The 13,408-nt window shown below is 44.1% G+C and overlaps 1 protein-coding gene and 1 long non-coding RNA gene across 12 annotated transcripts in view; one reads left to right on the top strand and one right to left on the bottom strand.

The window, feature by feature from the left end:
- USP34 (ubiquitin specific peptidase 34) overlaps positions 1–11,990 on the bottom strand; it is a 110,914-nt gene extending 98,924 nt beyond the window's left edge. For 9 of the 11 annotated variants that reach the window (XM_068186133.1, XM_068186134.1, XM_068186139.1 and 6 more), the window contains exon 1: positions 11,687–11,989. In XM_068186133.1, coding sequence (XP_068042234.1) covers positions 11,687–11,729 — 43 coding nt within the window. In that variant the 5' untranslated portion in view covers positions 11,730–11,989. Of the gene's footprint in view, positions 1–11,686 lie in introns of all 11 variants that reach the window. The other 2 variants (XM_068186138.1, XM_068186140.1) reach the window with 2 other exon arrangements.
- Positions 11,991–12,309: 319 nt separating this feature from the next.
- On the top strand, positions 12,310–13,408 carry LOC137471665 (uncharacterized). The gene is made up of 2 exons (XR_010997764.1): positions 12,310–12,546; positions 13,088–13,408. It is a non-coding gene; the product is annotated as an uncharacterized lncRNA (long non-coding RNA).

Raw genomic sequence — 13,408 nt, 5'->3', positions numbered from 1 at the left:
ACTAAACCAAGAAAATGACAGAAGATGAGAAAAATACAAATCAGCTGCAAAGAACCAGGCAATACAATTTCAAAATACAACTGTGACCAAAGGAAGCTAAGCTCCTAAGTGCATTTTTAGCAAGAACCTGGGAGCTAGAGGAACACACTGTAATTAGACCTCAAGGACAACCATCATGCTGGACTTGCAGGGAATATCTTATATCCAAAGGTCACTTATCATACCAAGTACAAAATCAAATGGCAAGCAAAAAGAATCATTTTTAAAAGCATACTTTCTCTACTTTCAGCAACATAACAGAGTCAAAAGTACATAATTCAACACTCATTTAAGATCTGTAACTCTAATTTCTCCATAGTCCAAACTGTGACGAGGTCCAGCTGCATATGGATTGTGCTCCCTCCCCCAAGCCTCATCTGGTATCAGCTTCTCATGGGAAAGACCAGATCACTTGGAGAATGAACATTAGTATCAGAAATTGGTCACTGATACAGACTAAACAGAGGAAACGAGCCATACGCTACATAAAACAGCATTAGGAGCAATAATACTAATATTGAAAGAAATCTTTATGTGTGCGTGTATATATATATATAAATAAATAACTTTTTGTGAGTACCATTGCTCACACAGAGACCTAGCACATTTTTTTCAATGCACTGAGATATTTTCAGTGATTAGTAGGGGGTTTCTTTTGCTTAGGATCAACAGCATGTAAGACGATAGCCACAGAGTTCAGTATCTCCCATTCCCTTTCTACTTTCACCTATTAGAATTACTTTTTTTATTATAAAGAATTCATGACTGCCTTAAATTGATTCTCCAGAGTTCTTCCTGACCTTTATGGAGCCATCCTTGACAAGTATTTAATAGGACAGTGTCAGCTTCAAGTTCAACTGGCCTAACTTCCCTACAACTTTTCAGTGAGGATAGAGTCTTCTTTCTACCTCTCAGTCTCTGTAACACAAAAGCATCCCAGAATACTGACTATATACACACAATCAAGGAGAAACACAACTGCAGAACGTACTAGGAAACAGAAAAAGTTAATTCTTCGGTATTAGAAACACTTGTTCAAATGCCAGGAACAATCAGATCTGTAACCCCAAACTCTACCACAATAAAATTCTGTAATAATGGCCTGGTTAAGGTGCTTGAGTGCCTTTAATGCTACCTTGATGATCACACTTATCACAGCACTAGAGCATTACAGATACCTACAACCATCTCCATCCCATAACACACTTCATTTTAAGTCTACATCAAACTCTTAGCTTCTTTTATTTATAAATATCACACCTTGGTAAATAGATTGCTTTCCTGCAACTTTTTGACTATAAAGTATACAAATATTAAAACACAAATATTTTGAAGACAGCATAATGGCTTAAAGACAGGAATTAGCAACTTTAAGAGTCCAACTTCCCTAGAAAAAACAAAATGTGATTGTGTCAGACAAACTTTTGAACAAAGGCAACTTCAACAAAACTGGCAAAGGTTTGCAAGTCTAAGCAATACTTTGTTCTTAGGAATGGAAATACAGGAGCTACTCAAAAGAGCAAGGAAAAAGGAGTTTCAACTCGTGTCCCAGCATCATTGCTGGTTATTCAGCACCTGAGTAATTCCTCACACCCTGAGATCAGAAGGACCTGAGGAGTTTTAATTCAGTATTCCAGTGCACAGCACACTTACATGAAGAGCAGGATCAGCCTTGGTATGTTCATCAACCAGACAGCACTTCTAAGATACAAGTTCACGAGAACAGGGAAAATCAGCTGACCTCAGGTAACTGCTGCCTTTATCTCCTGTTTCTCTGCAAACACCAGCAAGTTCTCTCTTTCAATCTCTACATTTCCCTTCCCATCCCACCTCCCTATCTTCTCCAGCAAACACCTGTTCTCCTTTAATCATAAGAAGTTAATGCACTCTGGAGCCAATCAACAGCAGCTGGCTCTGGGCAGCTGTATGTAATTTAAGAACTGTCACCTTGCAACGAGTGATGCCACTCTGAAGTTTTCTTCATGCTAGGCCACATTTGCTTTGGGTTAAAATGCCACCTTTAGAATAGCTGCAGATGGCCACCTAAACAAAAAAAAGTCCTTCTTGAGAGCATCCTAAGACTTCCACCTTCTCAAAAAGAATTTGTCACAGCCACTGCTTCCAGGAACAGTTCCACTGTTTTAAATGCAGTCAAATGCCAATTATCAGACAATACTCAGATTTACCCAGCACACTGGAGCTAATTCTACCCAGAACTACCCTAGTGAACCACAATCTAAATAAAGTCTTAGCTACAACATCTCAAATGTAGAACAGCTGTGCTGCAGCATGAGCCAGGCCAGGTCTAGCAGCAGCACCTTGCACACAAAGCCAAGCCTAAGTTACTACACCATGTAAAATCACTTTTGCCACTCAGTGAGCCACAGCTCAAAGTTCACCTATACTGAATCCACAGATGCCTAACAGTGGCAATCTGGCCAGGATAAGGTGGGAATGTGAAATACGTAATTCAGGCTGGGTTATGCCAATGACTGAGGAACAAGCAGTATCCCATGTAGCACTGAGTGGCACGGATACAGAGAAATAGACTCCCATCACAGGTTCAAGAAGCAGAATGAGCTTCCATCAGTTAAACACTGTGTAATGCACATATGGCCTTTTTGATCAAACACCAGTAGGAAATGGGTAAGAGCAGCTTGTGGGATATCTGTCTGAGAATGGAATTCACCAGGCCAAACTGCATCTTGCTCTGGTTCTGCTTGCCCAAAAAGACTGACCAGGAGTCTCCACATTGTCCTTTTTACACCCCCATCTTCTGAGAGGGCTCCCTGGCCCCAGCACCGCACAGCAGGAACGCACAAAGCTGCCCCTGGCCAGTGGGATGTCCAGGCTGCTGCATTTCCATGGAAGCCTGGCAGCACAGCAGGGCTGAGCCTGGGCTCAGCAGCGTTCATCAGCACTGGTTCCCTGTCAGTCATGTCAGACAGAAGGATCTGTGGGATCTCTGCACTGCACCTCCTAATGCTTCTGTTTTCTTGGGATGCTCAGCAGCCAAGATATTGAAGTCCTCCCTCTCCAGGGAAAGGCAAGTTACCTATTACTAAGGAAAAAAAACCCACAAAGTAATTTCAAAGCATCTGTGCCGCTCACTGGAGTTTAAAAAAAAAAAAAAAACCAAAAAAAAAAAAAAAAAAAAAAAACAAACAGAAAAAGTAGCAGTCAATTTCAGAGTCCTATTTTAACTCAGTATTGTGCATTGTGAATTGCCTTTGACTCCAAGAAAAGATGTTACAATTCTGGGAGGGCTGTGTTTTTTTCTTTATATTGAAGTTGTCATAGTTCCTCTTTCAATTAAGAAAAAACCCAACAAAACAAAACAAAACCCAGCTCAATTTAGGCAGTATTTCCACAATCAAGTCTGCCTGACATCACCAAAACACATACTAGATGTGGAAAGTCAGGCTGCCCATCATAATATTTTGACAACAGCCACTGCAAGTTTCTTAAGGAATCAATGCAGGATTGGACAAGCGCTGCATAATTCGAGCATTTCCCAGCATATCACTAATTATCCCAAGGTAAATTTCAGAGCTAGGGCTGACAGTGTCAATGCCAAAACTACTGCTCAGATAAAGGATTGCTCGCCTTCAGTTTACAAGAGAGTACTTGCATTCTTTCCTTTCAATAACATAATGTATCAGTACTTGAATGACTCTGGGTTTGAATAATTTCCTCTAATACTCCAGCTCTGAACTTCTTTTAAAATACTACATTAAGGTGAAGACACAGAACTTAGTCTATCAGACTACTTTTTAAGTAGAACTAAGATTTAATTGCATGAACAGGGTTCCAAAAACTGAAGAGGTTTTCTATCAGTTTTAATTAAAAGTAGCAAGGAATGCAAAAACTAAAATACCTACTCCAGGAAGCATTCTATTTTCAAGAGAGAACTTTGCAAATTAGTTCAGCTGTACTACTTGGCACACTGTGAATCAGTTTCAGACAACAGCAGCTTTCCCCCACAACCAGAAAGAAAAGGCCCACAACTGAGCCACCCTGGCCCATAAGAAGCAACAAATTACCAGTAGATTTACAATAAAAGCTTGTAATGACTGTGCTCCAGGTTTCAGGGAAAAAATCTGTGAGAGGCAAATATGATTAATTCATTTCTTACAGAGTATATTTAAGCCTGCTTAAACAAGGAGAGGAGAGGTAAATGGACATTGGGTCATGATCCTCAATGGAGCTTCGGGCAGTTCATTGAAAGCCCAGGAAGAGCTTGCTCAGCATTTGAACTCCAAGGCTTTGTTTGTTTCCATGAGCACAGGTGCAAGCTCCACTCATTCAGAAAGGACAATAAAATTCTGAGAAAGGACAGGCTAGCAATGAAGTCACTGTCTCTCTCAACTTTCAGATATGCACTCAAATTTTGCATTCCTTTGTGCCAGATAATATGTATTTAGTAATTCTCTCGAACACATGGTGTATTAGGTAATTTGTTGGCTAAAACTATTATATAAGTTTTAAAAGATGATAGGTCAAAAGAAGTAAGAGAAATAAGAGATGGCTGAAGGCAATGCACAGGGTCCATATAAGCATATCCAAGAGAGCAGTTAAGTTTAATGACAAGCATCCCCCACGACCAGAAAATGTATTTACAGATGCCATTTTGATATAAACAAATGTTTTTACAGGTCTCATATCAGCAAGCTATGGCTGCACAGAGTTCAAAGCCAAGTCACTCCGGAAAGACTCAAACTGGCACTGTTGTTCAGACCCACCGAATTTCCAAGGCACTGATGGAAAGTGATTTCAATTTTTGATCGGCTTGATCAGACTGCATCTACTCTAAATATTACAGATCATGCACTGACACTTAGGACTTAAAATACTCTGGCACAAGTTTCACTTCAAATATAAAGGAAAAAAAGTAGCTCAGAGGGAAGGAGTTCAACCCAAAATAAACCAGCAACAGTTTGCTGTTAACTGTGAAAAAAAGTCAGAGACCAGACAATACAGACAAGGATTTAATGCACTGACCATCCTTCAACTAAGCAGGAGAACTTACTTTTATCAAGCTTTTGAGCTCACACTCCCCAGTGTTATCCCATAAGAGCTCCAAGAAGGAAAAATAAAGTTTTCAGTCTCTCATATCAGCTGTTGCCTGCGAGCCCAGAGTGCAATCCCACCACACACCTCCTGTCAGAACACAGGTGCCTGACAAGGGTGGGTAAGCTGTGCTCCACAAGCCTTCCACAGACAACCCATTTCCCAAATTCCTCAGCAGATATGGATATTCTGGCCCCTCTAAAGCTTTTCTGGAGCTGCCCTCCCTAGCAAACACCTCACTGTCCATTTCCAGCACTGTTCACAGCTTCTCCAAGCAGACAGAGCACAGATGTGAAAGCACTGTCAGTTTTGTTGATGCCCGCAGAGTTTAGAATGAAATTTGATGAGGAGATCTGCAAAGAACAGAGACTGAAGGCAGAAAATTACTCTGAAAAATACCAGGTTTTCAGTTCACACCCACTTAAAAGTAATTTCACTGCTGGTGAAAACCATGGGTTTTTTATGAAGAATTCAATAATTACGTGTCCCAGAATAATAAATAGGCAACTGAGCACTTCCTGAAGATGAAATTAAACTCTTGCTAAAAATTATCAAATCCCCCCAAAATGAGCCAAGCAGCACAACAGAAAAATAAAGACAATAAGTGTTGAACAACACAGCATAAAGCATGTTTCTATACACAATTACACAGATTAAGAACTCTCAAGTGAAAGTCAGTACAATGAATTGGAGGCTTCTTCAATGTGTGGGAAGTCTGGAAAAAGGCAAAAAAAGTTTTGCCCCTCCCCTCCTTGATGGGAACCAATGATCTGCAGGGATGCTGATCAAGAAACGAGTCTCAATTGGCACAGGTTTCTCAAGTCTTATTCACAGCCCTTCTACAAATTAGCTGAAGAAAGGTCAGCTCCCAAAGGTGCATTTTCCATAAGGACTTCTTCTGACAAGTTTCAACTTCTTCCACCAGTTGTTCCAGCACTAAATCTCATGAGCAGTTCTAAGCTCACCATCCACCAGATGTGCTGGATCTGAACAACTCTAGAAATAAAACTTTGCACATCTACAACACGCTGGATATTTTTACTATGTGTTAAGACCACCACAGAAATCCTCACAGTTGCATGTCTGTGTTTAGTATTCAGACTGCAAATCAATTCCCATACAAGGAAAGGAACGAAGTGGAAAGAATGGCTTCTCACCTCTTCACATTTTCAAGAAATTGCCAATTTGCTACACAAAATGAAAGAAGAAATCACCTCAATATAAGCTTAAACAACATAAATTAAATGGCCACAACTCTGTTTAATTGCAGCATGCTGTCACTACAAGCAGAACTGAGTAATCAGCAGAACCACTTGCTCCTGAGGATGGTAAGAATATTTTTCACATTGTCCCAGCATCCAGACAACTACAAAGGTGTAGCTTGGACTGCAGAAATCCCTATTAGCTACCTGAAAAAAACTCAGAGAAGAAAACCGAGGAAATAAAAGGAACCAAGAAGTAAATTGATCTTCCCTCCCAATCACTAACATGCCAAATCACAGCCTGCTCATCACTTGGACACAGAACATGATTCCAGGATTTGCTTTTCTGACTTGATGTTAGTTGAACACAGAAAGATGGAAGAAAACTGCAGTGACATGGAGAAATCAAGTAAGCAAGGAATTAAAACCTCTAACATAAGAAGTCTGTATTAGCAATAACACAGAAGGAAAAAGAAGCAAAAAGGAATTCTATTAATTAAATGAATGGGTGAGGCTCATAAAGCCCTGAAGTGTCTCCTGGCAGACAAAACCAATAAATCCTCCATAGCATCTCTGCAGAGATTCTGAACATGGAAATATCACTTAAGGGGGAAAAACAGAATAATCTTTTAAAAAAGGCAAAAAAAAGAAGCGATAAAAAAGCCATACAAGAGAGAGAACTTCTACAGTTTTGCACAAGAGCCAAACGAAACCTTAGATCTGCACAAAACAGAGTAATCAATCCTGAAGTTTACAGGTAACCACTGAACAAGTGAGAGCAGCTCTTGGAGACCAAGTGACAGTAATGATGCAATAGTTGTAATAATTTTATAACACATCCTCAATATCTAAGTTCTTCTCACAGCATAAAATATTGATCCTCTCCAGATCCCAAAGAGCAAACTGAATACTACCATGTTTTGGAACACAATTTCTCACCTACCTCAAGGTAAACATACCTTCAATCCAACCTCCAAGACTACTCATTGTACTCCCTACATGCCAGAACAACATGACAAGGAGTCAAGCCAAGAATCTCCAGCATTCAAATTCAGGGCTATCCTGAAACTACACAAACAGTCAAGCACTCCAGCACTTGTGTTTTATGGACCTGATCACTCTGGGAGCAGTTCTGCAGACAGTGGTAACAGAGAAAAAAACAACAGTATGAGTCCACATTCATCTCCTATGCTTCAGTAAACTGGGGGGGGGTTGTTTTGGGTTGGTCCTTGGGGTTTTTTATTTTTCTGGTTTACTAAAGAGAAAACATAAGGAGAGTAATAGCCTGCAAGCTGGTGTAGTAGAATAACATCTAGAAGGCTCTAATCATCAGTGTGAACTGATTTTATAAGATTTCAGAGCTGACTGGGAAAAAAATGGGCTAAAGAGGTAGTAATTGAAAAAAGTGAAGCAGAATGCTGGGAAGAAAACAAACTTTGTTCCCAGAAACCAAGAACTGGGAATAACCAAGGCCTACCAAGGTAACCTAAAACCACAGCTGCCACTACATAATAAAACCTATTTTTCCATGTTGTAATCTTTGTTTCTTACTTTTATAAAACCCAAACCAAACAAGAACAACAAACCAAACCTAAACCAAAATCATCTACGGGGTTTTAAGTCAACACACATCAAGATCAGCTGCAGTCCCAAAGGGAAGCCTCGTAGCAACAGAGCTGAGCTGGGCTCTCTGGGACACACCACGGCCAGGACTGTGGGGATGCTGACTCAGGACTGGTCTGAGAACCAGACTGGCACTTCCAGCTAAGAAGAGGCACTCCCAGGACAGCCTTGCACTCAACAAACACTCAGCACCGAGCACCACATCCTCAACACTTGGGAGTGAAGCCTCCGCAGGGATGGCGTGGATCTACAGGAGCTCAAACCATGCCCATGGCTCCAGGTGGGACACAGCAACTTGCAGAGCTCCTGTAAGAGACCTGAGACAGCCAAACCCACCTCTGAAGTTCCATTTCTGTGTTTTCTGGCTCATTTTAGGGTTGAGATTATCTGGGTATCCATGCAGTGCCTAGCAAAACAGAGCTGTCCTGACCAGGGCCTCTGGACAGCACAGAAATTTAAATACTACTGAAGAACAAATGAAACTCAATATGAACCCTCCTAGACTGACAAGACCTGGCATCCAAAGAAACCAAGGAATGCAAAGTATATCAGGGTTCATTTTGGGATACAGAATGCTGTAGATTAACACAAAAGCACAGAATGTCCTCAATGCACTTTTGCTGTAAAATCTGTGCACATTTAAATGAGCCCCTATAGTTAATGCCATGAGAATCTGTTCTTTAGCCTTTTGTAAATAAGTGGCCTTATCTTAAAAAGCAGCCCATTGTGTCTTCCCTTTTTTTTTCTTCTATTAAAAGCTACTAAAATGTTTATATTGTGGAAGATTAATTAAAGAAGAAATCAGACTCTTTATAGACTTTACTCCTATTAAACCCTGCCTGGGATAATGTAAATGATGCTAAAAAACCTACAGTGAGAAATTAAGACTGTTTGCTCTGATTGAACAGATTGTCTTATAGTGCAAAAACTCCTCTAAAGTCTGGACATCTCATAAGGGAATTTACATTTTACTGAGTTCCTGGATCTAATCATAACTTGAAATGACTACTTCTCAGGAAATAACTTCAAGATCAGGGAATTTACTGGGTTGAACATGCAGATCAAATGCTATAAATCAAGATGCTGCGAAAGAAAAAGGAATATATACCAAAAAACCCAACACTGCTGATTCTGCCCACAGAATATTGCCTGCTTCTCACGCTTAAGCAGAGCAATGTATGTTAAATACATACAAGCATACTTAGACACTTTTGGTCAAAAAAATAAGCTTACCAATCCACAGGTGTCCAGTTCAGTACCTCAGGCAGCCACTGACTACCTGCGACAAAATCAGGACACAGGACCTGGAGTCTTCCCAGGACATAACCCTGGCCCTACACAAAGGTCACTGCTGGACAAAATCCCCAGCTCTGCACAGTTATGGCGTGTGGGTTAATACTGTAGCAGTTTGCAGTGGTACTAATATGCTTCTAATAAAATATGTCTGTCTGATGGCAGAGCTGTTCAGTTTCACCCTTCTGTCACCCCTCAGCTGGGAACTTCCTAGGAAGGAAACAGGAGCTTCCCACGTGTTCCTTCCCAAACACCAGGCTGAGAGCTGCTGTCACTCCCCTTTCCAAGTCACCTGCAATGCAACTGATACCAAATCATATTTTGTAAACATCAGAGCAAATGAAGACAAAGGCCAGTGCGTAGCCTCGTAAAATATGTGGTTTAGCAAGAAAATTCCAAAAGGAAGGAGATGCTGTTTCCTGGACCTCTCAGAAAACCCTGCTGGGGTAGTTCAGGTGCAGAGCTGATCCCAAATGCTCCGTGGGCAGCAAAGGAAGCTGCTGACAGCCTGTGGCTCACACATTTTGGGCATGACCTCATTCTTTACTACCACTTTTCATTTCTGTTGAAGTGTTTTTAAAACCAAAGCTTGACATCGTTTTTGTATTATGTACCTTTCATTATTACTTAAGGAACACAAAGAACTCAACTGGAAGTTATAAAAGAAACCATCCCTTCCTCACAACTCAGTCTCATCCAGTGAGAAGGGAGCACCATCACATGTCTTTGTATCCAAACACACACACCAAACAGTTCTGCTGATCTACAGTGAGCTTCCTTCTCTGAAGGGAAGGCCAAACCTAATGTCACTTAAGCAGCATTTTTTGAAATTAACTACATAGCAGCAGTACTGCAGAATTTTCCTAATGAATTTTGACTTTCAAAGACATATTTCCTTCTACTTAATAGCAGAGATATATCTTATATAATGCAGAACCATTAAATTATCCATACTCCAGTTACATATACATATATATATATATCTCTACATTTAAAAAAGAATTGTTAAAGTGATTGAAGACATTTGCTTTATCTATAGGGAAATATCTTCATCAATCCCAATTACCTTAAAACAGCTGCAAAAAATCAATTCATACTGGAATTTCAGGGATTCCTTGAAATATAAAATTTAATGTTACAACTTTTTTTCTATTTGATCATACCAACCCAAATCAAGTTTAAGCAATGATTACTTATCAATCCATCCAAAGCAAGTGAAGTTTTCTCTTCCAACAAGCAGCTGTCATAGACAATTGATAATTTAGTCTTATTTTAAACCATTTTGAATGGTTTAAATAACCATTTGGTGTAATGTCAATATAATCTGATTTAAGCCAGCCTCTGAACTCTCCTAGAAGTTACTTTTACACCTACATTTTTACTTCTCAAATGAATCACTGAACACCCTATTTCCCCAGCAAGACAGAGGCCAATATTCCAACTCCTGTAGGACCCTAGGGAAGACCAAAGAGCACATGGAAGTGGGCCTCAGAAGAGCGAAGACAACTCTACCCAAACCCTGTCCTAGGCAGCATTCCGTGCTCCACTCTGCTGCAACAGGATCTGCAGAGTGTAACCAGGAAAAATGCCATGTTTAAGATCCGAGATAGTTAAACTTCCCTCTAATCACAAACTTCAGCTGGTAAGTTGTTTCAATTCCTCAGCATCCATAAAAATGGTGGTTTTTCGTCTTTGTTCGTGAGGCAGAGCTCCTGAGAAGCTGGGAAGGTACCTTGGCTGCCACGGAGCGCAGGTTCCAAGGGATACACGAGGCCTACAGGGAATTTCGTGCCCCAAACGCTCCTGATTCCAGCGGCAGCGGGGGGAACACCTGCTGTACCACCCCTCCGACCCTGCCGGGTAACACTCGTAAAGAGGAAACTTCGGGAGGGAGCCGGAGACCACCCCCGAAGCCAAACACTCAGCAGCAGCTTCTCAACCTCACCAAGCCGAGCCAGGCTCCTCAGGCGCCGCTTCCCTCCAGCTTCGGGAGAATCGGTGCCCGAAAAGCACCTGCACCGCGTACCGAGGCCAGGCACAGGGAGGGGGAGGCAGGATCACTCCGAGCCGCCTTTGCTGCTACTGCTGCCGGTTAAAAGGGACCCCAGCCCAGGCCCGACTGCCCCGCAGCGGCTCCCCGGCAGCTCCTCAGCCCGGCCAGGCCCCGCCGCGGCTGCCGGGGATGCGGATCCCGAGGGAAAGGGGGGATGGAGCGGGGACACGGCGGCGGCAGGCCCGCCCCAGGCCGCGGGGAAGGAAGGGGGAAGGAAGCGCCGAGCAGGGCATGGAGGGAGCTCCTCCATGGCAGGGGAGAGAGAGGGAACCCCGCGCCCGGGAGGCCCGATGCGGGCGGGGAGAGGCGAGGAAGGAGGCGAAGCGGGGCTGTAACCCGGTGCAGAGGAGGGTCCGCGGGGTCCCGGCCCGGGGGGAGGGAAGCGGGGGAGGGCGGCCGCACTTACTCTCATTTAACACCTCCAGCAGCTCGGCGCAGCTCTCACACATTGTTCATTAACAGCAGCAGCCGCCGCCGCCGCCTCCTCCCGACCATTGATTGATCCGCTCGGTGCTGCTGATTGATGATTGATGGGGGCCGGGGCGGGGGTCACCGGGGGGGAGGGGAGGGAGGGGGCGGGAAGGAATGGGAAGAGAAGGGGGGGGGGGGGGAAGAGGCAAGGGCCGGTCTGGGATCCGGGGCGGCTGATCAATGCAAATGAGCCTGTGGCGGCGGCGGCGGCAGCGGCGGGGAGGAGGAGGAGGAGGAGGAGGAGAAGCCGAGTCACTCACTGGCTCCCAGGGACACCACGCGCCGCCATTTTGCTGAGGGGGAAGGAGTAGGAGGAGGCGACGGGAGCGAAGGGGGGGGACAGGGCGCTCGGGCGCCGCTCGGCAGTTTCCGACCAGGCAGGAGGAGGCGAAGGTGGCTGAGTCCCTCCTCCTCCCTTTTCCCTCTCGCCCCGCCTTCCCACCGCGGTTCCGAGTGGCGGGATGGCGAGCGGGGAGGAGGTGGCAAGGGGGCGGGAGGGTAAAATGGCGGCGGTGGCGGTTGGGCGCGTGCCCGGGGAAGGGCGGGTAAGCGCCTCTCCCTGCCCTCTCCCTGCCCTCTTCCCGCCTCCCGCGGCCGGGAATCTCCGCCAGGAACGCGCGTACGCCGCCGCTCTGACAGCGGCGCGGGAGCGGCTTCTCCTGCCCGCCCCTTCCCTCGGTGCCTGGAGCCGCGCTCGCCGGGCTGCCTCGGGGACCTCCCGCCTGAAGAGAGCGCTTAGTACGCTAAGCCGAGCTCCTTGGCGAGGAAGCTCCCAGCTTCCAGGAGCGTTTCCAGGTCTTTTGGGTGGTTTCTTGGTGTTTTCCGCCGAAGGGGCGCGGGACGGAAGAGCCGCCGCCATCTCCTTCCCGCCCAGCGCGGCTGAGGGGAGCGGGGGCACCTGTGGGCGCCGCCGACCTGGACCCCGGGAATGGGCGTTTGGAGGGCTACGGTAGCGTTTTCTACTAATAACTAATTTATTTTTACCTCGTAATTTTCCGCCCTGATTTGTTGGGGATTTTTTTTTTCCCCCCTTCTTGCCCCGTGATTTATTCTATACAATCAGTAATGGCATCTGTGACTGGCTGGAAATAGCCTTTTCTAAATAAAAGACACAGTCAAAATGAACGAAAACCTTTAATTGAAGATACGTAATTGATGCTGTTACAACTACCGGTTAGTTCACTCTGCCTTGGCTGCGTTTTGAACGGGGTTTCAAACCCGTGCATGACAAATTTTCAGGCAAACATCTGTTTTCCATAACAAAAAAAAAAAAAAAAAAAAGGCCCAACCCTTTTTTTTTCTTTTTGCTGTCCCTCAATCCTGCTCCGTCTCCCAGGTACATGTAACTGGAATATGGATCCCGTGGTAGATCTGGTTTTTCTCCCCAAAGCAGGCACTTCCCGAGTATGAAGCAGTATTTGTTATTTCTGTAGTACCACCCAGTGGCGAGTCCGTGTGTCACTCTGAACGCTTCGAGTTTACCGACCTGTACACAGGATTAAAAACCCAAATCTATTAATAGCCGCAATGCAGATGCAATATAGTTTAGCAGAAAGTCAAATAGAATCACCAAATGAGGGAGGGAAAAAAGTTGTTTTGAATTCCTCAGTGGCTGTCTCGTATTTCTTCCACTTGAAATAAATCTACTGGCATTGTG

This window comes from Anomalospiza imberbis, chromosome 3 (genome assembly GCF_031753505.1).
Source record: "Anomalospiza imberbis isolate Cuckoo-Finch-1a 21T00152 chromosome 3, ASM3175350v1, whole genome shotgun sequence".
Classification (NCBI taxonomy): Eukaryota; Metazoa; Chordata; class Aves; order Passeriformes; family Viduidae; genus Anomalospiza; species Anomalospiza imberbis.
This window is presented reverse-complemented; position numbering and strand designations above follow the sequence as displayed.